This window comes from Balearica regulorum, chromosome 8 (assembly GCF_011004875.1).
Source record: "Balearica regulorum gibbericeps isolate bBalReg1 chromosome 8, bBalReg1.pri, whole genome shotgun sequence".
Taxonomy (NCBI): Eukaryota; Metazoa; Chordata; class Aves; order Gruiformes; family Gruidae; genus Balearica; species Balearica regulorum.
The window spans coordinates 6,291,252-6,315,088 of NC_046191.1; the positions used below are offsets into that span (position 1 = coordinate 6,291,252).

The 23,837-nt window shown below is 43.1% G+C and overlaps 4 protein-coding genes across 7 annotated transcripts; 2 read left to right on the forward strand and 2 right to left on the reverse strand.

The window, feature by feature from the left end:
- Window positions 1–409: 409 nt before the first annotated feature.
- LRRC42 (leucine rich repeat containing 42) lies at window positions 410–7,339 on the reverse strand. Its single transcript, XM_075759352.1, has 8 exons — window positions 7,178–7,339; window positions 5,703–6,190; window positions 3,423–3,554; window positions 2,240–2,358; window positions 1,739–1,827; window positions 1,536–1,649; window positions 1,302–1,386; window positions 410–898 (listed from the first exon to the last, which is right to left on the reverse strand). Exons 1-8 carry the CDS (start codon window positions 7,319–7,321, stop codon window positions 642–644), a joined length of 1,428 nt encoding a protein of 475 aa, XP_075615467.1. The 5' UTR covers window positions 7,322–7,339; the 3' UTR covers window positions 410–641.
- On the forward strand, window positions 7,338–12,160 carry IFT25 (intraflagellar transport 25). 3 transcript variants are annotated; one of them, XM_075759357.1, is made up of 6 exons: window positions 7,479–7,837; window positions 8,313–8,419; window positions 9,118–9,186; window positions 10,311–10,354; window positions 10,803–10,925; window positions 12,054–12,160. In XM_075759357.1, exons 1-5 carry the CDS (start codon window positions 7,740–7,742, stop codon window positions 10,908–10,910), a joined length of 426 nt encoding a protein of 141 aa, XP_075615472.1. In that variant the 5' UTR covers window positions 7,479–7,739; the 3' UTR covers window positions 10,911–10,925; window positions 12,054–12,160. The 3 variants fall into 3 exon arrangements, with proteins under 3 accessions (XP_075615473.1, XP_075615472.1, XP_075615471.1); XM_075759358.1 differs by lacking the exon at window positions 12,054–12,160 and having other exon boundaries at window positions 7,338–7,486; window positions 10,803–11,245; XM_075759356.1 differs by lacking the exon at window positions 12,054–12,160 and having other exon boundaries at window positions 10,803–11,245.
- On the reverse strand, window positions 11,438–15,760 carry DIO1 (iodothyronine deiodinase 1). Of its 2 annotated transcripts, XM_010306441.2 has the most exons (4): window positions 15,366–15,760; window positions 13,861–14,004; window positions 12,582–12,781; window positions 11,438–12,101 (listed from the first exon to the last, which is right to left on the reverse strand). In XM_010306441.2, the coding sequence occupies exons 1-4, from the start codon at window positions 15,694–15,696 to the stop codon at window positions 12,036–12,038; spliced, it is 741 nt and encodes a 246-aa protein (XP_010304743.2). In that variant the 5' UTR covers window positions 15,697–15,760; the 3' UTR covers window positions 11,438–12,035. The 2 variants fall into 2 exon arrangements, with proteins under 2 accessions (XP_010304743.2, XP_075615470.1); XM_075759355.1 differs by lacking the exons at window positions 11,438–12,101; window positions 12,582–12,781; window positions 13,861–14,004 and adding an exon at window positions 14,621–14,763 and having other exon boundaries at window positions 15,366–15,750.
- A 34-nt stretch (window positions 15,761–15,794) lies between these two features.
- On the forward strand, window positions 15,795–23,773 carry YIPF1 (Yip1 domain family member 1). Its single transcript, XM_075759353.1, has 11 exons — window positions 15,795–15,913; window positions 16,385–16,529; window positions 16,791–16,865; window positions 17,534–17,697; window positions 18,398–18,478; window positions 18,590–18,677; window positions 18,805–18,921; window positions 20,380–20,546; window positions 21,170–21,352; window positions 22,372–22,466; window positions 23,490–23,773. Exons 3-10 carry the CDS (start codon window positions 16,835–16,837, stop codon window positions 22,459–22,461), a joined length of 921 nt encoding a protein of 306 aa, XP_075615468.1. The 5' UTR covers window positions 15,795–15,913; window positions 16,385–16,529; window positions 16,791–16,834; the 3' UTR covers window positions 22,462–22,466; window positions 23,490–23,773.
- The last annotated feature ends 64 nt before the right edge of the window (window positions 23,774–23,837 follow it).

A 23,837-nucleotide genomic window follows, 5' to 3' on the forward strand; every position in this document is an offset into this window, starting at 1 on the left:
CTTATAAGGGAGAATATATTACAACTGCAGAGCCTAATCTCTACAGTAACCCAGTTTCAGCTTTCATTTCCTGGGCTAAAAATGAGAGAGACAGGGGAGTTCTGTTCTACTTTGGATTTTGGCAATAACTGTTACCGAGGGGTTAGTGTCTCTCTGCCTCCCTCCCCAGGGGCCTCTGCTTATCCTCTTTGCTTCCCGCCCTTGTCAGAGCTCTGTCAGCACAGCCCAGTGCTTACAGGCTGAGGTCTGTGTTCTACCACCACTATTAATGTCCCAGGGCACTCGACAAGCACAGTGCAGCTTCATTTTGGATGAGCTGCAGTGATTAGTCTTCTGCCCCTCAGGAGGCAAGACAGGAAGAAGGATAGGACCAGCTCTTTTTGTGAATATCTACGTTCAGAAGAATTAGTTAAGGATGACAACAAAAATTTTATTTGAAAAAATTATTATGTATTGAAAATATACAGTAGTATCATCAACCCTCTCCTTGACTCCATCCCTCCCCAAGCATAGGTTAACCCGCAAGCATATCACAGCAACCAAATTTAACATTACTGGTCTCCTTTGTTACTCCCTCTCAATGTGTCTAAATTCTGTCATCAGCAAGAGAACAACAAACAAAAGACCCACTTCTTTCTGGCTCAGTAGGTATTTAACAAATCCCAGTCCTCCACAGTGAGGCACAGATGCTTCTGTTTGGAAGTCCTTTCTTTCTCTTGTTCAGCCAAAGCTCTTTTTTTATGGTTCTTTAATTCATGGCTGCCTGCAACCTCCTTTTTCAAAGCTAAATGGCAATTTTGAACTTTTTCCTTATAAAACTGCAAGTTTCCAGACGCTTTTGCTTCTGCCTCCACCAGCTTGCATTTGACTACTTCCTCTATTCTGTGTGTCTTGCCATCTACAGGAAAAAAAATATAATCAAGTTTAGATTTTGGGGAAAAACCAGAATTATGCTGTAAAATGCATACTTGTGTTACTAATTGTTTTGGCCAAGCCAACCTGGAATACTGACTGCTTTGCTGAAATGTGCAGAGGGAAAAATAACATTTATATTTTGGACTCAGGATTTTACGGAGAAAACTCAATTACACGTTGCCCTGAGCATGCTGCCATGGTGTACTGTAAGACTTATCCAGCAGTCTAATAAATGAAAAAAACTCAAACACATTGTAATGCAGTTACACAAATGGCTGAAATTGCACACCTGAGATGCTATTTGTACTTAAAAAAAAAAAAGTATGAAAATATTCCTTGTAGAAAAGAACACAAATAAACTATGTGGTCTCTATGCAGTTACGTACAGAAGTGCAGAGCTGCTGTTCTGGATCTCAAGTTGTCTTGTGGCTTGATGGCCTCCATAACTGCCTGCTCCCACTGCAAAACTGTCTGAAATAACATTTGGAGTTAAAATTTTTCTTGTAAAATTTACAGAAATATCACTGGAAACAACTCTATCCCTTATTCTTTCCTAATCAGTGATTTAATGTTCCATAAGGACAATTTCTAGAGAGTAAAACAGACTTAAACCCCCCTACCTGTTCTGCCCATCCCTCTGTTTTGCAGTTACTATGATCAAATTCTTTCAGAGGCACTTTTGAGTGAACGAGGCCTATCTGTATTTGGATCCGCTTAATGACAGCATTAACATCCTAGTGAAAAGGGAAATAAAGAAGTCAGAGGGGAAGAACATTTGATTACACTTGCCCAGTAAACTTAGATTTTTTATTTTTTTTTTTACCTGGAGACCTGTCCCAGAAATGTCCAAACAATTCAATTTCTTGAAAGAAAGAAGGTATCCAATTCCCACATCTGTGATTTTAGGGTTACCTGTAAGGTCAAGTAAACTTAAGTTGCAAGATGTGGAGAAAGATGATCACAGTACCAAGAAACTATTTGTTCCAAAAGTTAATACTGGAACCAAGGTGGTTTGGCCTTTTTTTTGTTTTTTTTTTTGTAGTATGCTTCATGTTCTGAAACTGAGTCAAAACTGACTTTTTCTCCTCTAGTGATCAAAATACAAGTATTTACAATACCAAATCTCAAACTACTAAAAATATTTATGTGAGTAGCAAGTGGCTGAGACTACAGGTATGACCTGTGCCTTCTAGTACAATTTGGGGCTAAGTAATTGGCTCATGGGAATCATCAAATTAATCGTATTCCTTCAATATTAAGGAGGATAAATTCTTTATCAGAAAGGATATAGGTTGTTTCTAATATTAAACCATGAAGTACTTACAAGACAAGTCTAATACCAGCAGATTCTCAAGTCCCTTTTTCAATACTCGTACTGGTGCTGTCATTCTGCGAAGGCCTGCATCTGATAAAGCATTGTCTTTCAGGAGAAGCCGTTTTACGCTGGGCAGAGAGATACAAACACACAGCTTATAGTCATTAGGCAGTTTTGCACAATGTCCTAAAACTCTGTGTCGGAAGGCCGGGTCTTCCTGTGCCAACCCTTTAGTCTACTTTGTTAACGCTAGTAAAAAGTAGCAAGAAAGAAGCCTGGGTTAGTAAGACTAATAAATATATTGCTTCTGCTAACTCAACAGAGCACGCACTTGAACAGCTATTCCCAGAGCTCCAGTGACAAACCAATCCTAGAGCACGAGCATTTGCTAACAGAGACAATAAGGTTCTTTATACACCGATGTTATTCAAACCAAGGCTGCCAATCTGAAATCCACTCAAACTAAAAAAAGAAAAACGCTTGGCAAAATGAGAGGGGGCAGATTTGGTAAGAGATACGGCAATGATTTTAAGTAAGCAATGAGGTGTTATAACATAGATGAACAAAACTCAGGGAAAAACGTAACGCTAAAACATTCTCTAGAGCACTTCAAGACAAAACCTTGATGCAAAATGCACTAAATTTTATAGTAACATAATATCCACTAATGAACAGTCTCCCTGCCTATCGATTTCCAAAATTTTCTATTTTTCAATCTCTAGTATCAAACAAAATTACAAAATGTATTTTTTGAAATTTTGATTAACTAAGTATTCAACCTGCTGCTTGCAGAAATCTTCATATGGAACACTGGTTTGGTTAAAAATTTAGCTGATAAAGTCCCCTCTTAAAAAAGGAAATAAAAATGTAAAATGGTTTCAAATGCTTAAGATGCAGTTTTTACAGGGCCAATGGAAATTATAAAAAGTTGATTTAAAAACATGAGACAGTAAATTATCTTGCACGTTTGTAGGACCTTTTACAATTCAGTATGTGCTTTGGATGATGTGCTTTGTTTACAATAAATTCTGTATTATGTGTACCTCAAGAAGGGGTTTTATGAACCAAAATCTTCAAACTTACACATTGCTGCCTGTGAAACTTGCCTTTAAAGTCACAGCCTGATTCTTTGAACCACTTAGCGATAGGAAAAGAAAGTCTCAGGTTTAGCTATGTGTCAAAAAATCAGTACCTAGACAGAGCCTCTTTGGTGAGGTGTTCCAGCAGTTCATGTTCATCTCCAAGTTTACAACAGGAGAGATCCAAACATGTCAGCTCCCGGAAAGACTTAATTTCTTCTAGCTTTTCAGAGATAACCAGGTATCTGCAAAAAAAAAAAAAAAAAAAAAAAAAAAGCTATCAGTGTTCAGGCACATAAGAAGGGTCCTATATCCTCAAGTGTCACAAGCATAATGCAGTTGTTTCTTCTAAGTATTTAGTGCGTGTATTTTGACAGAAATTAGCCAGCTGTCCTAACTACCTTTTTATGTGCAGTCTGCACACAACACATCTGAGTTCTGAGTCTTCTCCTTGAACAAATATAATGGTTTTGCTTTGATTCAAAATATTGGACTAACAACTAATATTTCAACTTGCAAACATTGCAATTATGGACTTCTTTACAGATTATTATTTTATTATTTCAGAAGAATGCAGAATAAATATTTTAGTTTACAATAAACCAACTTTACAAACTGTTCTTCCTCAGTATCTGGGAAGTGTGTAGACAAACCCACATTCATCCAGATTTAAAATCTACTTCAAATGTAGCAGGATAGCTTGTCAAATGGCAAAATTTTACTTTTTATATACATAAATAAAAAATGCTTCGCTAGAGATAAAAGTCCTGCAGGACTCCAACTAGAGCTGTGACCACACCCCAGGCAGTAGTTACTCAGTGGTTATTTTTTTAGCTGTGTTGGTTCCCTGATCTGATTCACTCCACAGCCATGCAAACATCTGTGCTGGAACTATTCAGTAGGAGGTTTAGCGATGGGAACAAACCAACAAACCACTAAAGAATGGCATGCATGAATATACAGTAATAAGCACGTAGCAGTCACTACCTCACCAATTGCCCCTGCATTTACCTCTTATTGTCCCCGTGGCAAGACAAGCCCCAAATTCACTAATTTCTCCTGAATTTACCTTATAGTTCCCATGGCAAGACAAACCCCGAGGTCAGCATCTTCAGTGTTAAAATGTGGGGTGTTTATTGATCTGATCCCTCAAGGAACACCTCTGGCCATGCCAATGAGGTGACCGTAATATCCTCCCACTGCAAGTACACCTACCAAACTACCCCACAAAATCCCTTTGCCACACAATTCAGCTATGCGGAAGGCAGTACGTATAGTCAGAGCGCAAGCCAACTCTTGAGAGATACTACTAGCTCAGGGGGTGTGTGAAGAGAAGAGGGGACTCTTTTAGAAATAAGATTAATCAGAAAATGCCGTAATATCTTACTTCCTGGATTTCAAAGACTTGATACTTAACTCAGCTTTCTGTAATGGCAAAAGATGCCAGAGGTAACTTTGTTTCTGAATTAATCTCATAAAAAGTATCTGTACTAGAGATAAAAAGGGAGTAGGTTTAAAGGATAAAACAACAGATAATTGACCTCTGCTCAAACATTCCTACTGTGCTCAAAACACCCTTGGCATTTCAGATGACTATGTCTGTACTTTGATTTTCAACTGGATAAAGCATCCCTTTTTCAAGTGTACAGATGGAAGATAGACGGGTTATATTACTGGGAAAGACTTCAGTAGGAGCAAGGCTTTAAAAACATATCCAGTTTTAAGCTTGGTAAGACTCTCTTTTAGTGAAAGACAACATGGACATTGAGAAGATGATCGGAACCTCATTAAAGCACATTCAATATGGGGATGGGAACCACAATAAACTAAGGTAAAACCTGCCCGACTTCAAAGCATGTAACTTACCTACAAGACTGTATCTTCTTCTGATCCCCCAAGATGAAACCTGATAGCAAGCTTATAGTAAATAAACCCATACAGTTTGAAGAGTATACTTTATCTGTACAGTCAGCTAGGTATGTTGAAATGCTTATGAACAGCAATGACAAAAACACCCCATGAAATACCTGAGAAGGCATTAAACACACAGATTGCTATGGAAGTGCTGATTATTCTTGTTAAAAATAGTTGCAGGTTTAATCCTTCACAAAAAATCCCATTAGGTAACATGAATGTAGTCTGTTACCTGTACTATCATTTGTACCTTAGAATGAAACCAGCAGCTGCACTTGTAGGAAAGGAACGGAACAAAAGGAACCAAGCAGCAGAGTGAGATAAGGCTCAGGTTATTTCATTAAAATTAGGTGGTGTCGTAAGGCCCAAGAGATTTTTTTTTTTAATTATTTTTTGAGAGAAAATAATTTAAGGGCAACTTTAAGTGTGCTAGCAAAAAGCAGGAGCTGATGACAATACTTGTTACTGAGCACACTTACCTATTCCGCAAGCATAATGAACACAGCACCAAATTGCCATATGCTTCAGTAAACTTCTGTAGAGCTCTCAGTCCCGTTACTGGTTCTGTGAACTTTTGTCTTGCTTCTGCAGCTGAAAAGAGCTTTTCAGCAATCTGCTCTGGGAAACCAATCAACGAGTCAATGTGATCAACATTGTCAGAAATGTAACCCAACACTAGGCTGAAGAGAGACTTGGCCGAATACCGGAGGTTTCCCTCCTTGGTGTACGTGAAGATGAAATGATCAGTCCTCTGCCTCCTTGCCCTATCGTCCTCCCTGTTCATACAAAGCTCCACTGAAAATCCTCTGGAAAACAGCCTAAAAGGTCTTGTTTTGGGAGTGACATTCTGTATGCTGCCTGCACCCTGATTTACCACATGCAGCTTCCCGTTTTCACGCACATATATTGGCCCAGTATCCAAATGGCTTTCTGAGTGGAGACAGTAAGACATTCCCCTCGTCCAGTTCTGCAAAAACAAACCATAGACAGGTTAAGAATAGCCACAGAGGAAAAAAATACTCCGGAAAGACCCCAAACCTTGGCAGTTCTCTTCAATGCCCTGAGCGTGGTCACGTAACCCTGCAGTGCAAGGAAGGCCAGGCTGTGCGGAACAGGGGTGTGCGCTGTCTGCCATCAAACCACAAACACCACTCAAGTGGGAACCGAACCCAGGGCTGGCAGAAAGGTGAAGGGCCTTTGCTCTGGCAGGGCCCTGCTGCCCTGTGCCTGGTGCTCGCAGTGGCCTGGGGCTGGACCCCAGCCCTACACAGGCTTGGGCAGCAGGAAGGGTCTGGGGGCTGTGTGGGAAGCAGCCCCCACGGCTTGGCCTGGCTCTGCTGCAGGCAGGGGAGGAGGAGGAGGGCAAATGGCTGACTGCAGCAGGGCAATGGAGCGTGCTGGAGAATCTCCCTCCCTGGGAGAGAGGGCAGGCTCCGGGTGCCCCTTCCCCAGCCTAGCCCAGCCGGTGCTGGGAGGCTCTGGTTTGTGAGCAAGGGTCCTGGCGAGGGGCAGGAGGGCACAAACCCCGGAATGGCGGGGGGGCAGAGGAGGGACGGGGTCCTGGCAGCTCCTGCCCTGAGGGGTTGGGGGCTCAGGTCCTGCGCGGCGGGAAGGGGATCGGGCCCTGCCTGAGGGGTGAAGGGGGTGCTGAAGGGATCGGGCGCTGCCCAGGAGAGGGGGCCCAGGGGATCGCGTCCAGCCCTGAGGGGGTGGGAAGGGGGCTCACGCCCTGGCCGGGGCGGGGGGGGGGGGGGGGGGCGGCTGTGAATGGATCGAACCCTGCCCAGGGGTGAGCGCGCCGGGGCTGAGCGCAGCCCCGAGGGGCGCAAGGGTAAGGGTCCCCGGTCCCTCCGGCCCCCGGTCCGCCCCGGCCCAGCTGGGAAGCGTGGGGCAGGCAGGCGAGCGACCCCGCGCCCCGCTCCCCGCCGGGGCCGCCGACCCGGCCCCCACCTACCTGCCCCGGGAGGGGCCGCCCCGACGCGCCGTCAGCCGGGCCGCGGCTCGGCGCTCCCGCCGCCCATCCCGCAGCGCCCGCGGGCGGCGGGCGGAGCCGCGCCGGGGGCGGGGACCGAGGCCGGGCCGGAGCGGCGCGGGGCATGCCGGGAGCGGTGGCTGAAGGGAAGGGGGCTGGGGAGTGGTGGGTTCTCGTCCAGCCTTCCTTGGCCTTTTGCGGGGCGAGCTCCCCGCTCCCAAACCTTCTGCCCCGGTGGCGGCAGCCTCACCGTCACCCCTCCGCGCAGGGGCCCGGGGCGTGAGACTCCCGGTGGGCCACGGCACCGGCGGGGAGACAGGAAAAGGGGCGCCGGGGCCGTGAGGGGCTGTCGCTGCCCCGCGCCTGTGAGGCGCTTAGCCTGAGGTGGCAGGTCCCGCAGGACCCCGCGAAGCACCGCGCAGCTCCCGCGGGCGGAACGGCGGGCGCGGGCGGGCGGTGCGCAGGGACGGCTTGGCGGGTTGCCTGGTAGCGGCGGGCCCGGCCTTCCCTTCCCCGCCGCTCCGCTGCCGGCCGCCGCACGGGGATGAGAGCCGCCGACTGGTGCCTGAACTCAGCGGGGGCTGCCGTCGTCCTGGCCACCTCCAGCGACGAGCAGCACCCCGCCGAGAACGTGGCGGACGGGTGAGGAGGGCGCGGGGTGCTGAGGGGCCGTGAGGGGGGCGCGGGCCCCGGCGGGAAGCGGCTCCTCTGGGCGGCCGGTCCCCTCAAGAGATCACTCCCGTTATCGCAGCCCCTCTCCGCCAGGCTCTGTCGTTTGCCTTCCCGCTCATCTTGCCACATAATTTAACCTTTTGTTCTGGGACCCCCACCATTTGCAAGACCTGTGGTGCTGCTCGGCTACAGAGCCTGAACGTTAAAGTATTAATACTTCCACAGAGCTTCCCCGTTGTCGTACAGGAGGGGCTTGCTTAAATTGCCCCAAATAAAAGTGGCTTTGCAGCTTTTTCTCTTTTTTTTTTTTTTTTTTTTTTTTTGGTTGGGTGCTGGTTTTTTGGTGGTGGGTTTGGTTTGGGGTTTTTTTTGGTGTTAAACTTATTTCAAGAGGGTTACAGATGGAAAGGCACAGGTGGAGGGTCTTGTCCTTTTTTCTCCACAGAAGTTCTGAAACGTTTTGGACAACGACGGGCATGTTCCCACAGGAATTCATTATTGGTTTTCCTAAATGTGTAAAAATCAGCAAAGTCACAATCCAGTGCTACTTGGGTAAGGCTTCATGTATTACAGTATGTTACACATACTATGTTAAAATACGTGTGTGTGCCTGTATGTAAATTCTTACAATAGTGTCACATTCTAGAAGTAGTCACTTCTAACAGACTCCTAAAGCTTAATTTAATTCATAAAGCCTAATTTAACTTAACAAAGCAGTTGTCCTCCATGTCGAAAGTTTTTCATAAATAAATCAGAAAAAGATGGAAAATCTACCCCACCTGCACTTTATTCTTATAATACCTTGTATTGAGCTTGTAATTAACTGTTCTGTCACACAGTGGTGGCTGATCTAATTTAATGGACAGGACTACAATACTTATTCAAAATAAATCATTAAAAGAGTATTTTTATAATTTAATTGGGCAGAACTCTCATAGTCTTACTTTTTAAAATAATGTGAAGGAAAATGTGAGTTCTAAACCAGAAAGGGCTGTTACAAGGTCAGAGCATGGAGAAAGGAGGTTGGCCATTAACAGAGGCTGCACAAAAGACACAAAAACTTGTCATTGTTTGTCCAACCTGGAACATGAAGATGGTGGTTGTATTATAGTCCTACCCCATAAATTAGAGGAAGAATGGATTAGTTAATAATTTTAAAGTGCTTTGTAGATTAAAAGTGATGCAATAAATACCACTGTCAATAAAGAATCAGAATTTGTACTGATATTTTAACTGTATATATATTTTAGTGCGGACCCTAAGGATTGAAAGAAGCATATCTAAAGACCCAGTAGATTTTGAACAGTGCATTGAAAAAGGTAAGATTCTGAATCTGAAGCAGTGGGGATTTTGTGGGAGTCATGCTGATCTTTGGGTTTACTGATTCACTTACTATTCCTAGGTTTTAGAATAACAAAGCTTGTGTTAGGCAAACTAGGAAGGATTCCGATTGACTTTTATTGTTACTACTGAGATAAGTCATCAAAAATAAACTTGCCAATGAAGCTTGAAAATGTTGGGGTTTTTTTTTTTCTAGCAAAACAAGAGAGAACACTAACATGTATCCTGCTGCCTGAATAATTTTAGTGATGCTCTTCTGGAGGGAACTGTTACTTTTTGCGTACCTAATATGAAATTCTTTGGGTTCCCCATTGGTTTCTTTGAACATTGAATGAAAACATGGACGTTTTTAAAAAATAGCCAGGTTTCTGTTCATGTAGCTGAGTGCCATATAGCACCAATTTCCCAACTTGAAAAATGCATTTTTAGATGGATAATGAAAAACATACACTGGGAAGCAATACTCTTTATTCTAAAGTTAAATCTTAATTTTATGCCTTTGACTAAGTGTATATAGTCTGTAAAATTATGATTATAAAATTGAGTTTACATTTTAGTTGGGTTGTGCTTAGCCATACAGATAAAACCATCCTTTTTATCATTATTGATACACTATATTTTTTTCAGTGAGTCACTTTAACCTCATGTCTATTTGCTGAGTAGTCGAGTGTGACTTGATGATTATTTTATTAGATGTTAATGTAATAGACACATTTAAATTAAGTTTATGAACACTGATGGACTGTGTAGCAGTTTGGAGATGTAAAATGTTGTATAAGGGCTAAAAGCACTACTTTTATGTTCCCAAAATTAAAAACAGACTTACATAGTATAATAGAGTGCCATTTCCTTCATTGTTTGGTTGGTTTGTTGTTTTTTTTTTTTAATTCCTCTGGGGCGACATTTTATAAAACAGTGTAATCAGTGGGATATATATACACTGGGATATTGCAAGAAGTATTTGTTCTCTTAAATCACCTTGTTAAAAAAACCCCAACAATTTCTATATGCAGCGTAAGTTCATGGTCCTTAAATTCTCTTGCATTCTGAAGTCCAGTGAAAACTTCATTATTCATTATTTGTCTTAAAATGTATTTTCTAGATTTGCAACACACAGAAGGACAACTTCAAATGGAAGAATTTCCAGTGAGTATTTACAGTGTACATCAGTCGTGGTTCACGACATGAGATGTCTAGACTAACCAGGGAGAAACTGTGAAAAACCAAACTATGTCTTTATTTACAATTACTGTTAAATTGATGTTAGATATAGGAATTTGTAGATCATGGTATGAAATTGCATGTCCTAACTGCTCCTAACTATGTGAAAGAGCTCTTTCCAGAAGTGTGGCAATCTTTCCTCCCTCAGTTGTTGCCTTTAAGGCAGCAGTATTCAGGAGGGATGAGACTTTTTTGAATTGCTGTCCTCTAAAGATGCTCTGAAGCTGGCTAAATGTACTCAAAGAGCTTGATTTATGTGTAATTCAAAACAGACACAGAAATATCTAGATCCTTCTGGCTAACAAACATCTGCAAAAGTCTGATAGTTATGTTACTATAGAGAATACAATAACATTTTTTTTTCCTTCTACAGCTTCCTGATTTCCAAGCCACTTATTTGCGTTTTATCATCAAATCTGCCTTTGATCATTTTGTATCAGTGCACCGGGTGATGGCAGAGGGCACAGCAGAGAACGCTTAAGTCCACCTTAAATTTGTACCTCTTTTTTTTTTTTAAGAAGTTATATTTTGATATCTGTAGCACAGAGAATATTTATTATTAAAATCTTGTATTGAAGTGTTTTTTGAAGGTATGGATGTAGTATGTATTCCCCACCGGTTTAATGTATGTAATGTAGTACTCCTGTTAATTGTAGTAACAGCTTTCTAGTTTTGTAACCTAGACTGTTACCCTAGAACACTTGAACATAACTGAGTCCATTTAAACTAGTATGTTTTATCGGGCTTTCTTAATATATGAATTAAAACTCGATTTCCTGTAAAATGTTTCTCTTGCAGTCTGAGTTAAATAGAAAAGTGTGAAATACTTAAATGAGAGGTATTACTTCCTACTGTCAAACGAGTCCTTCAAAAGATCTTAAACTGGTAACATTCTCATCAATTCAAACTGTGCAAGATTAATAGGATGAATAGAAAAGTCTACTAATGCTTAAAAATAACCTGGAGGGGAGAGGAGCAGGGTGGGGAGGGAAATAATCTGAAGTCATATGAAGTGCTGTGGTAGATTTTTAATAATAATAATCAATCTCTTGTTTCTATAAATATTTTCTACAATCAGGTCACAGCAGTCTGTGCTTTATGCTATGACTGTCAAAACAAATATCAATAGAAACAAATGTTGATAGAGATTGTCTTATTCAGAAGCCTTCTGAATTCAGCGAAAGTGAACATTTAGGGAAATTTTATGCATACAAGAGAAAGAGAATCTTAATAATGTGAAATCAGGTGTTTTTCATGCCAGTTGACTTTTGCAGGTGTCACCACCCCTGAAGTTTATCCTGTATGATATCCCTTAAAATTGGAAAAGTTGGTATCCAGTCCTGACAGCTCAATGGACCCAACTACTATTCATTACCGCATGTGGTATAAGCGTAGTAAGATACTACAATGCAGTAGTAGGTGTTGTAGTGATCAGACTTGAAAACCTGTGGACAAACATAATGAACCACATTACAGATGCTCTTTAGATGCACGTACATTAATTCTTTTTTTTTTTTTTTCCTTCTTACAGTTATGTCTATGAAAACTTCATTCCTTGAGCTTTTTTATCCAGGTAGTCTTTACTCTGAAGTCCTCTTCTCTTTTTCTATTTCAGTTTTTCCAGGATGGCACGTATTTCCTGGGGATGGTAATTCCAAGGCCCCACTCCTCCCTGCAAAGGCAATAAAACTACACAGTGATACTCAAGCAGACAAAGCAGAAGTCCTTTAGAACACAGCAGTTGCACCAGAACTGGGCAGGTGTGCTTGGGTTTCCTTTGCATGGCAGCCACATCACGTGGGAGATGGTGTATGCACAGGTTACACCCTGCTGTGTAACTGGGACAGGGCCAATGTCTGGATCCCGGAGCTGGCAAGTGTTCCTGGACCTCACAGCTTAAATGTACGTAGGTTTCCTAATGAGCCAAAAGATAAATATTTGAGCAAGACTGAGCTGTACATCAAATATGTACATTATAAAGGCCCAGACTGGTTTTGCTACAAGTCATCTTCTCTCCACAGTTACAGTGAATTGTGAAATTCTTAGCGCTCAGCCAGAATGAAATACTGTTAAATGTAAAGCATTCTCAAATTAGTTTGAAATTTAAAAATCTCAATGTATTGTGCTCATTATTATTGTTGATATTTTTTACCTTGTACATGACCTTCCCTCCTTGAAGTAGATACAGTCGTTCTGGCAATGCAGCGTATTTTGAACTGCTCAGGTTTTCCATTGTGTCTAAAACCACTGGACATAAAGGATTATTTTTCTGAAGAAACTGTGCTGCAATTTTTCGATCTTCAAGGCTTCGGTGATTTTTAATAACAATATTGTTTTTAAAAGCCCATCCATCTAAAACAAATGAGAAAGGGATTTAGCAAGGAACGTTTTGAATGGGTGTAAGGGTGGAGATGTACTGTGCATCATATCCCAAAACTCTGTTACAAGAATACTGCAGTTTACTCCTAACACCAAATGATTTTCTCCTTGCCCAGGATTCAGAAATATTTGATGTATTTTAGCTGTAATTTTCCCACATAAGTCAACCCTAGAAAGATATCAGGTGGGGGGTGGCAATTTGAGTAAGGTTTGTCAAAATTGTTGGTAGAGAGGGGATTTTAAAAAGGTAAGCAGTGCTATCAGCTGATGCCCATTCATTTAGCACGGTCGCAACAATAGTACTGTTCATTCTGCTTGATGCTACTCATTAAGCCTATAAAACAAGCTTTCAGATCTGTGAGAAGTGAAACATTTGAGCCAGGGCTCACCTTCCTTTTTCAGAAATATGCAAACACACATTTGCACCCAACTCTTCCCAGTAAAGTAGAAACCAGTAAAAGGTTTTGATAACTGACTGAAGTTGTTACCGTTTCTCAACTATTGAAAGTGATGTGTTGTTAAAAAACTTTTAAATGTTACAAAAACTGTAAATGTTACATTTTAGAGCACACACCCCCCCCTTAACCCTGGGGTAAAATCAGTGCCAATGTGTTACTTAGAGTCCAGTGTAGATAAAAGAGTGTGTTTAGTTTGTTTGCTACATTTTCCAAATTAGAGTCTGCATCCTGTTCTTCAGACATATTAAAAATGAATTATTTTTTAAAAAAACCACATAACATGCTGGTATTGCACACACTTAACCTTTGTTCTATGAAATACCTTCCCCACCCCCCCCCCCCAAAGGAGCTGTACTAACACCGAGAGGAAGTTTTGTAAAGATGTAACTATGTGCTTTGCTTCACAGAGATGAGTATCTTCAGCAGTACCACCTCGGTGTAAAGTCACTTGTGAGTAAAATCTCTGAGAATTAGGGACACAAACTGGTACCTAGATTTGGTGTTGCCACTTTTGATCTGAGGAAGATTTCCTTCCCATTTGCAGTTCCCACCTTTACTAACATACTTTTCGTCCTGAAGGGAATTGTACCATACCTACTGCGTGAGCTTCTTCAATGTAGATGATAAGGAAATCCGCTATTGAGCTGAAATCTTTGATGAGCTTGTTGAACTCACCAAATTTTAACATAAATGAAGGTCAGGTGCAACTTCCAAAATTCAGGATTAAAGGTCGGTTATCTGGAGAAAAAAACCGGGACAGTTTGTGGTTAAATCAGTGGTAGGAGGAAGGACAGAATTTATGCAGAATTAAATTAAATTAATAAAATCAATTAGTGCATTGAGCCTCTGTCACAGAGTTTCCTGGGCAACAGTCAGTCAGTCACCCCATAATTTTCTTCTTAGGACGTGAAAATTGGCAGCAGAACATCTGCATCTGTGCAAACCAGGCATAAAGATGCTTTCTCCTCCCTAGCCTGGCTCTGACTAAACATGATCATTTGCGAGGTTTTTCAAAGGACAGCGGTTCAGAGGTGTCTTAATGCTGTTTAGTGAATCTATTGGATCTGACGTTTTTTGGAGGTGTCTGTTCTAGCTGAGCTCAGTGGAAGCTCCAGACTTTTCAGTTCCGCATCACAGGCTTTCATGCCTTCAATGTATTTCTGCAATTTCCTGTCCAAACAGAACTCTGGTTATGTATTATTATTTATTAAACTAATGTTACACAAGGCACTGGCTTACAAATTAACACAGTATGTGCCCACAGGTGTTAGCATCTGTTTGCAAGGCCTTGATTTAAGAGAACTTGCAGGATTTTTAAGCACCTCGTTTAGTCTATGGTTATGCTAAATTACCTGAAATTTGTTCAGGATCTTCCTTGTGGCCGGGCTTAACTTCAGAAACTGCTGCTAGCATAGATCCATATCCTAAAGAATCTAATGGAGAGGGTACCTTCCTGTAGATATTGTGTATCTCTTGTTCAGATGGGCATTCTATTTTCTATAGAAATATATATCTAAATATGTAAAATTAGAAAAGCAGAGTTAAAGTAGTCTATAATCCCTCCCATGGGGATAGAGACTGCAGCTTAATCATTAATTCCACGTTCTACAGAGATCTCAGTGGGAGGCAGCGGACAAAGTACAAAGCAACTTCTTTTTCTTCTGCTTTATTTCTAGCCATTTTGAAGCTGGAAAAAAGCCCACCGTGTGCTTTCTAGGCTTTGGGCTGGCTAAGGGAGCTGGTGTGGGACTTTCTGCACGTAGAGGGATCGACAGCCAACACTTGGGAATCGCAGCACGTGGTTCTGATTCTGGGTCTTCTCTCCCTAAAATAAATTATTATCTTGGCTTTCAGTGAAGAGGTATTTCCAGGCAGAGCTGGCTTTTCCAGGAGGTTCATAAGGAATATTGTAGCCAGGATTATAAATACAGGTCGTTTTTGAAAATCAAGAGGCAGACAGCTGGAGAGAACGTGTGTTAGTCTGGTCTGCTTTGTGGTGCGCTCTCCTGCCAGCTGCCTGTCCCTGTTCCCTCGGCAGCCTCTTCTCCTCATTTATCATCTTAGCAAACCAAGCCCACCTACGCGACTGATTTACTGACCTTGCATGAAATCAAAGAGGTGACGAACTTCCCCGTTGAAAGTCACCACCGGTGTGTTGGGAGCGGGATGTCCCTCATAGGCTTCATCCTCCAGCCTCTTCCACTTCACCTTCAGTACAAAGAGCAAATACTTGAAGCTGAAAAAAGTCGGACCCCAATTTTCGTAGCTGAACTTTGGATTCTCGTTCATTCTGCTCTTTTCGCCCTGTTTTAGGATGTATCTTCTCATGGCATCAGGAAACAGTATCATCAGTGTTTTGCCAACGACAACACTCATAGTGACATGCAGAAGAATCAGGAATTTTTGTAGGAATACCCTGATCCCAAACATCGTGATGGAGGAGGTCTCACTGCTTCCGAAGGGGAAGGCACTGCGACGGCAGGGGCAAAGGTAGAGGGGGAGGGGGAGGAAAAACGCTCACGTTTGGCCAAATTTCCGCCTTGCCTTGCGCGCTGTCACCTCTCTGCGGACTTCAGTGTCTGCGTGAGCGAGGAGCCTGTCAGCCATGCCATCTCCCTTACACCAGAGGCAGTCTTTACAGCGACAGGTAGATTTTTAGGGCTTCCTCACAAATACGTTGTGTATTTTACTACTGCGAGGAGCCGAATCAGGATGTTTTCCCTGAACCGCAGGCTAAAAGTGCGAGTGACGTTAGCAGTACCGGGGGTCTGATCCCGCCAGCAGCTGGGCGTTCGGACCCCGCACGTGCAGGGCACCGAGCTTGCACGTTCTCGCGCAGGCCCATCGCTGCTGACGCTCGGCGCCTCGGGGTGATGCAGCCGCTCGCATTTTGTGTGTGCTGTGTGAAGAGCAGCCTGTTCCTATCGCTCTGGTGCCCTGCCAACAGCGTTATTTGTCAGTCGGGGGCTGGAAGGGTACCCCAAAAATATATATACCCCCCATACAGACAATATATAAAAACAGAAATTATCAAAATATGTAATATACATTTATAATAGAGTGTATAAAAATATAATGACATGTATAATCTATGTGTGTGTATGTACGTAACGTGTAGCAGGCGTTGCCCCGTTCCAGACGGGCTCAGGCCGCCGGGACAGGGCGGCCCTGGGGCCTCGTCGCGGGCTCTTTAAGGAGGCAGGTGGAGACGGAAGAGGAAGCGCCGCGTGGCCTCTGATTGGTCGGCGTAAGGGGTGTGGCCGGTATGTTTCCTTTGAACCAGAGAGGCGGGGGAGGAGGGGAGAGCAGCGGAGCTGCTGATTGGCTGTCGCCGCGCAGCGCCTGCCTGTCCCTTTAAGGGAGCGGAGCGGCCGCTGCCGGGAGCGGTTGGGCTGCGGAGCCCCGGAGGTGCGGGGGCTTCCCCGGTCCTGCACCGGTGCGGCGGCTGGGACTGGCACGGGGGGGAAGGGGACAGGCTGAGCGCGGGGTCAGTGGTGGGCTCAGCGCTGCCGCCTGTCTTTCAGGAGGGTCGAGGCCTGGGGGACCTGTTCCTCACCCAAGCGGATGCATGGCGACTGTGGATGACCTCAAATTTCAAGGTAAACGTGAGGTTTGGGGCCCAGCTGATGGGGTGGTCAAACTGTTGGAGGCTTGGAAGCATTTCTGAGCTTTGCTTTGGGTTCCTCTGAATGAAAGCTTCCTTGGAGTTTTGCCAGTGGTGTCAGGAATATCTCTGGTTTTCTGAGATAAGGTCGTGCTGTTGATGAGCTAAAAAGCATCACCTGTGTTCACTGAAATCCTTTGTGATGGGAAGTTAACGTTGAAAACGGGCAGAGCATTCTGTAATATGCAATGGACGGTAGTTTCAGATCTCTTTAATTTTTGATAAATAAATTCAGGTCTGAAAAAGGTAACTTTTGGAGAAGTTACCATCAGGGAGGCAGCTTCCCCCTGCCCTTGCAGAGACCTGGTGGTCCTTGAATTGGGGCTGATTGCAGGAAGGAAAGGCAGGCTTCAGTGGTGCTAGTTTATCATAATGCAGCCAATTAGCAGGAAAGACAGCCTCACGCTTTATTAACTAAGTAAATATTCAGCTTGATCCCTGTCAGTTTGGGCTTTAAGAAATGTAGATGACGTTTGACATGCCTAAGCTAGTGGTATATCCTTTCTTGGGCTGTGTAGGAGTCTTAACATAGTTTTTTGAGCCGTGAGAACAAAAATGTTGGTAGCTTGATCATCACCTGCCTTGTAATGTACTTATTTGCAGAATTTGACGATGCAGCTAATTTGCTTGCAGCAAATCCTGACGCTACCACAATAAGCATCGACGAGCCAGCTGAAATCCCCAAGAATCAGCACGGCCGTCTGCAAGAGCCAGGGAGAGAAGAGGATGATGAATTACTGGGGACTGATGACTCTGATAAAACAGAGGTAATGCTCTTACACCTACAGTGCCTCCATCGGCACGTATACAAATGGTGCTGACAACACAGATATTTCTGCAGGACGCCAGGGATTCATGCTGGGTGACTTAAAACTCTGCTTCTTCTCTGTCGCAGGTTACTTTCTCGATAGCAGAGTTGGCAGAAGTAAACGTGCGTTGGCTCTTCAGCTGTTGTGGTTTGCAGCCTAGGAAATTGTACTGAAATGGTGGTGATTTAAACTAAGCAAATATGCCAGGAGATAAGCGCAGCAGCAGCTGAAAACCCAGCATGGTGTTTGTTTCTGTTGGTTCTGCTGTGGGGTTGATGACTCTGGCTGGAGAGCAGGAAACTCTGAAGTGGCCAGGGCTTGTCTGAAGGCTCAACTAATGCAGCCATAGGCAACGGTGAGGGAGCTTGTGATGCTGATAAAGGTGTGTGTTATAAATGATGTGGAGGAAGGTGGTGTGTGGCTGCTCTTTAGAACCCTAGGCCACTGTTCTGCTTGCAGGGAGATAAAACTAGCTGCTGCTAACAAATATTAGGGAGGGAAAGGGAAAATGTTAAATAATTAAATAGTAAGCGCCACCCCATTAAGTTGGTTTTCTATCCAGGTACAGAAATCATTTAACTATTGTGTAAATGAACTAGCAATGTAATAAATTGCATGCTTGTAATGTTTTTCATATTGCCTTTCCCTCCCCCTACAGCTGCTTGCAGGACAGAAGAAAAGTGCCCCTTTCTGGACATTTGAGTACTACCAGACGTTCTTCGATGTGGACACTTACCAGGTTAATACTCCACTCCAGAGGAGAGCTATTGTCTGAGCTATGCTTTATCCAGATATTGAGATTTTTTTCTGTTTTGCATCTTCAGTCAGACAAATCTGTACATTTTCACAGGTCCTGGACAGAATCAAAGGTTCAGTTTTCCCAGTACCAGGGAAGAACTTTGTAAGGCTGTATATCCGCAGCAATCCTGACCTTTATGGTAGGTACGAGGTGTGAGAAGTCCTCTTCTGTGCTAATGTTTTGAGTGTGTATTCCCTTTTACTTGCTAACCTTAAAAAACAAGAAGGCAGAGGAGTTGTTATTGAACTTCTTTGTTTCCTTTTAAGGTCCCTTTTGGATATGTGCCACGCTCGTCTTTACCATTGCTGTTAGTGGCAATCTCTCTAATTTCTTCATCCATCTGGGCAAGCCAACATACCACTATGTGCCCGAGTTCAGAAAAGGTTTGTAAGTAGTCGATACAGTCCTGAGTTTTTGGTGTTTTGTTTTGATTTTTTTTTAATGTGCTAGTGAAGTAATGTGAAAACAGGTCACCGCTTTGATTTAGCAGAGTCTTTTGACTGATTGCTTTAAATTTTTAGGGAAGTGAAACAAGTCCTTAAAGTGGGCTGTAAGTGGCAGAACCCTACTGCTCCAGAGCATAAAGTAGTTACAGGGTTTTAGTAGAGCAGGCAGGAGTAATTAGAGCAGTTATTTTTTTCTAGCCTTACTGAATGCCCCCTTGTACAGAGAGTGAAAGCCCAGCAGTGGCTACTGTCATGCTTTTGTAGGTGCCTTTCTAGATCCATGGCTGCCTGGCCTCAGACAGAAAATGACTGAATTAGAGTATTGCTCACACCACCTACTGAGGGCTGGAAGTTGTTACCTTCTGGCAAACTCACAAATAAGCAAAAGATGCTCAATTGGTACGTGCCCCCAGAGAACTCGGAGTGAGGAGCTGTCCTGGTTCCGGCTGGGATAGAGTTAATTTTCTTCCTAGCAGCTGGTTAGTGCTGTGTTTTGGGTTTAGGATGAGAATAACTTTGACACACTGATGTTTTAGTTGTTGCCAAGCAGTCAAGGACTCTTCAGCTTCTCTTACTGGTCTGCCAATGAGAAGGCGGGGAGTGCCTAAGAAGCCAGGAGGGGACAGAGTCAGGACAGCTGACCCAAACTGCCCAAAGGGATATTCTATACCATGTGATGTCATGTTCCGTATATAACTGGGGGTGGGCCAGGAGGCGTCACAGTTCGGGCACTAGCTGAGCATCAGCTCTGGGTGGTGAGCAGTTGTGCTGTGCATCACTTGTTTGTGTATTCGTTTATCATTATTATTATCTTCCTTTTCTGTTCTATTAAACTGCCTGTATCTCAGCCCACAAGTTTTACCTTTTTCTTTTCGATTCTCTCCTCCATCCCACTGTGGAGGCGGAGTGAGCTTTTGTGTTTCCAAACCCACTAGGAAGAATGCTGCCATTTGGGAATCCAGTCACTTGAATAATTTCAGATTTGACATTTGTGTTTGTGTTCTCTTTCAATTTTTTAGCATGTCCACATTCTATTCTCATTTTTCAGTAGCCTTTAGTAGCTGAATTTTTATTTTTAAAAGAGTTTTTCTTTCCTCCATGGCTCTTCCTTTCACGCTGAAACCAAGATCATTTTGTACACGGGTGTAATAAAGAAATTGAAAATGTCAAGAGAATACTTTCTGCAGTCCACTTTTAAACTAACTTGAAGTGTTGGGAAAGTAGTGGGTGTAAACTGGATGTAAATGCAAAGATCTCAGATTATTAATAATTCATACTTTATGTTGTGAAAGTAACTTCAAAGGTAGCTTTCCAGTTTTCAGGTTAAATGCTTCTACATGTTTGGTTCTGGCTGGTATTCTAAGTAAAATGGGAAATCTTTTGTCATATTTCCAGTGTCCATAGCAGCAACAACGATTTATGCGTACGCTTGGCTTGTTCCCCTTGCTCTCTGGGGATTCCTGGTGTGGAGGAACAGTAAAGTTATGAACATTGTGTCCTACTCCTTCCTGGAGATCGTGTGTGTGTATGGCTACTCCCTCTTCATTTACATTCCCACAGCGGTACGTATGGCCTAAAGAGTGCACTTCTATTACGTGCCGCACAAAAAGGTCCTGGTTTAGAAAATCTGCTATTTCTTATAATATTGTTCATATTAGACAAAATCTTGGGGATTGGGCAAATCATCTGTTCCCTTTGCTTGGCTAGAATAAACTTTTTGTTTAAGTTTGTCTAAGGTAAAGATTTGGGTCCTGGAAAAGCCCAGGACAGGTTATTTCCCTAGAGGCAGCAAATCCAAGCAAGGGTGCTGCTGCTGAGCCTTGCAGGCAGCCCGAGGCAACTTCAGGAATCGGGGTGGGGTGTCCGGGGCACAGAGGTTGGGGTGCAGGGTGACAGTGCTGATGGGCAGGCTCTGAGCACAAGCTCCCCTAGCAGGGACCATCCTGGGCCGCTCTGGCAAGGGGCAGGCCTTGGAGGGAGCGCCGTAACTCGGGGGACGCACTTTTGTCGTGTCTGCTGTTGCTGTTAATTCTTTCCTCAAATAACAGAGACATATCAGATAAGGCACGAGTTAATTTGTGTGCAAATTAACTAGGAGTAATGAAATGTCACAGAACAATGCGTTAAATAAATGAATCCTTGTTTCACATGGTCTCTTCAACAATCATTTTCCTCCTTTTTACAGATTTTATGGATCATTCCGCAAAACATGGTACGCTGGGTCCTGATGATGTTCTCCCTGTGCCTTTCGGGGTCTGTTTTGGTGATGACCTTTTGGCCCGCTGTCCGAGATGACAACCGGAGGATTGCGCTGGCGACCGTGGGGACCATTGTTCTGCTTCATGCCCTGCTGGCTGTCGGCTGTTTGGTATGACGCTGCCCCTGCTTTTCCCAAATTTGTTTTTTCCTGGGACTGGTGACAGGTTATGGTGCAGGGAAGCAGGAGTTGGCTGCTTGCTGGAAAATCTTTTTTTTTTTTTTTTTTTTTTTTTAAATAAAGAAATAAATAGTACTTCTGAAAAACCTCCAAAGTTCCAATTACTTCAAACATAGCAAAAATTGATGCTGGTCTGCCTTTGACAGTGCCAGTAACAAACTCTGTAATGAATACGTCCTCAGCACAAAATCACTCACAGAATGGTCTTAAATTTATCTGGAATTCATCGTAGTATCAGCAAAGCGTTAATCTTTATTGTATCCAGTCGCAGCTTAGTCCAGTGAGTACTATGCTTAGTTAGTCCCTGAAAATGATTAAATGTTCAATATGTATTATGTGCTTTTGAGTTTTATGTATGAAAACATAAACCTGCTAGAACTAATAAATATTTTACTAATATCAGCATTATGAAAACAGAAGACCCTAACGCTAGTGAAATAGAGAGTGATGAGAACTTAATTATTTTTTGTGTCATTGTTGCAGCAGGTAGAATGATATCATCCAGGCTTCAGTTCTGTTCCCCCCCACCCAGCTTCCAGAGTAGACAGATTTGGTTCCTCGCAGCTCAGCGTGTGGGGAGGCAAAGGCAGAACACAACTCTTGTGTTAGCAGGAGACTTGCAGCTGACTTCCGTGGGGCTCCTGTCACTGGAGACTGCCTGGAGCTTCATCGGTTAAACCAGCAAACAGTCAAATAAATATCTGCAATCCGATCCCTTCCAGTACAGGTCTTTTCAAAGGCCTTAGCTGCTAGCTGTTACATTTAAAAGTACAGTTGGAGCGCCATTTTAATTGACTGTTTCTAATCTGATAAAATCAGAAAAGACCCAAATTTGCCATTTCGGTGTTGTTTGTACCTTGTGAACAGTGGGTGTGGGAAGAAAGAGCTGGAATGAGGCGGAACTGTTTGTTTCTCTCTAAACAGTCTTTTTTTCCCCTGTAATAATGTAGGCATACTTTTTTGATGCCCCTGAACTGGATTTTCCTGCATCTATTAACCCTGATCACAATGGAACAACAGTAATAATAGAGAGCTGGTAAATAAGGTAAGAATCCAATGTAAACTTTCTTCTGTAATCATCACAGACATCTTGAAACTTTTCCCCATCGCTACGGTTGAGTGGAAAAGGATTTAACAGACCGGTTTTGCCAAATGGCACCTATATAAAAATACCATTTATTAACTTTTCTTCCAGTTGTTAGTTTTAAGTATAGCCATAAAAACGTGAAAGACTCTGAGGAACAAAGACACGTTATCTTTCTTTTCTTTGAGGTTTACTCTTGGCAAAGAGTAAATAATTTAAACATTTAAATAATCTACTCAGTCCCGTAGGTAATTTCAAAGTTGAGTTTCCCCCCCCCCCAGTCCCTTACAAAAGCCCAAAAGTGTTTGTTAGAATTTGTACTGCAGAAGTAAAACTTAAGCAATAAACTATTATACTCCTATTTTCCTTTCCATGTAACATTAAAAGTAAATTGGATTTTTTTTTTCTTTCCCCTTGATGTTTGTGACAGCGTTTCAGAGCAGCAACTCCGTGTACGGGGACATCCGTGTACTCTGAGAGCAGGGCTGACTCAGAGCCTCAGCAATCCGTAGGGATTGCGTTCCTTGCGTGGGATGCTTTGAGGTTTTTGCTTCCTGGTAGCTGGGAGTGCTGCCAGCGGCACATGACATTTGAATTCTGTTGGAGAGATGAGATGTGGAGCAGGTCCAGGAAAAGGCTAACAGACATGCAGAGGCCTCTGCGGGTATACCAGCCGCAAGCATGTGTGTGGAGATCAGAGTATTTACTGACTAGACGCTGTATTAGATTTAAAAAAAAAAAAAAAAAAAGGCCAAATATGCCTAGCAAAAATGATCATAAAAAATTACCAGCTGCGACACAATCTAATCACACAGATCAATTTTAGAAGCTTTCCTCCTGCAAAACCAGTTTCTCATCCCAGGTGCCTATTAGGATTCCAAACGATAGTAATGAATTTCAGTAGTTAAACATAAATATGTGCCCTGTTGTGTCCTCTGGTGCCTGGGAGGAGTTGTATTCATAGGCATTATTTGTCTCTTTCAGATTACAATGGCCGTTTCTCCATCTGTACAGTAATTTTATTTTAAATTATTTTTTCACTGAAGAACATGGAAACTGTAAGAGGAGGGGCTGGTTTTTGTGGAAGAAAGGACAGTGCTGTCCCACGGACCTACGGACATCTCCGTGCTCACTGGAGACTGGTTCCACAAGGAGAGTGAACTGTTGCTAATCCCTTACAGTAGTTTTTCTTTTTTTTTTTTTTTTAATTCTATCTACACTCACCACACTATTTTGCCTCTGAATAAAGCGTTCGGAAGGTGATTTGAGATTGCGTGCACAAAACATCCGCTACTCCTCCTCCAAAGCTGGCGAGAGGCTTTGGTAAGCGGG

What these genes read in the sequence shown, in the direction of transcription:
- LRRC42 (XM_075759352.1), bottom strand. Translation starts at nt 7,321, where the DNA reads ATGCCCCGCGCCGCTCCGGCCCGGCCTCGGTCCCCGCCCCCGGCGCGG. An exon ending in GGCGGCCCCTCCCGGGGCAG is followed by an intron (nt 6,191 to 7,177) that starts GTAGGTGGGGGC and finishes TTGTTTTTGCAG; the next exon opens with AACTGGACGAGGGGAATGTC. An exon ending in GCTGGTATTAGACTTGTCTT is followed by an intron (nt 1,828 to 2,239) that starts GTAAGTACTTCA and finishes TTGACCTTACAG; the next exon opens with GTAACCCTAAAATCACAGAT.
- IFT25 (XM_075759357.1), top strand. Translation starts at nt 7,740, where the DNA reads ATGAGAGCCGCCGACTGGTGCCTGAACTCAGCGGGGGCTGCCGTCGTC. An exon ending in GCCGAGAACGTGGCGGACGG is followed by an intron (nt 7,838 to 8,312) that starts GTGAGGAGGGCG and finishes TTTTCTCCACAG; the next exon opens with AAGTTCTGAAACGTTTTGGA. An exon ending in TTCAAATGGAAGAATTTCCA is followed by an intron (nt 10,355 to 10,802) that starts GTGAGTATTTAC and finishes TTCCTTCTACAG; the next exon opens with CTTCCTGATTTCCAAGCCAC.
- DIO1 (XM_075759355.1), bottom strand. Translation starts at nt 15,696, where the DNA reads ATGTTTGGGATCAGGGTATTCCTACAAAAATTCCTGATTCTTCTGCAT. An exon ending in CCTCTTTGATTTCATGCAAG is followed by an intron (nt 14,764 to 15,365) that starts GTCAGTAAATCA and finishes ATATTTCTATAG; the next exon opens with AAAATAGAATGCCCATCTGA.
- YIPF1 (XM_075759353.1), top strand. Translation starts at nt 16,835, where the DNA reads ATGGCGACTGTGGATGACCTCAAATTTCAAG. An exon ending in CAGCAATCCTGACCTTTATG is followed by an intron (nt 18,678 to 18,804) that starts GTAGGTACGAGG and finishes TTTCCTTTTAAG; the next exon opens with GTCCCTTTTGGATATGTGCC. An exon ending in TGTGCCCGAGTTCAGAAAAG is followed by an intron (nt 18,922 to 20,379) that starts GTTTGTAAGTAG and finishes TCATATTTCCAG; the next exon opens with TGTCCATAGCAGCAACAACG.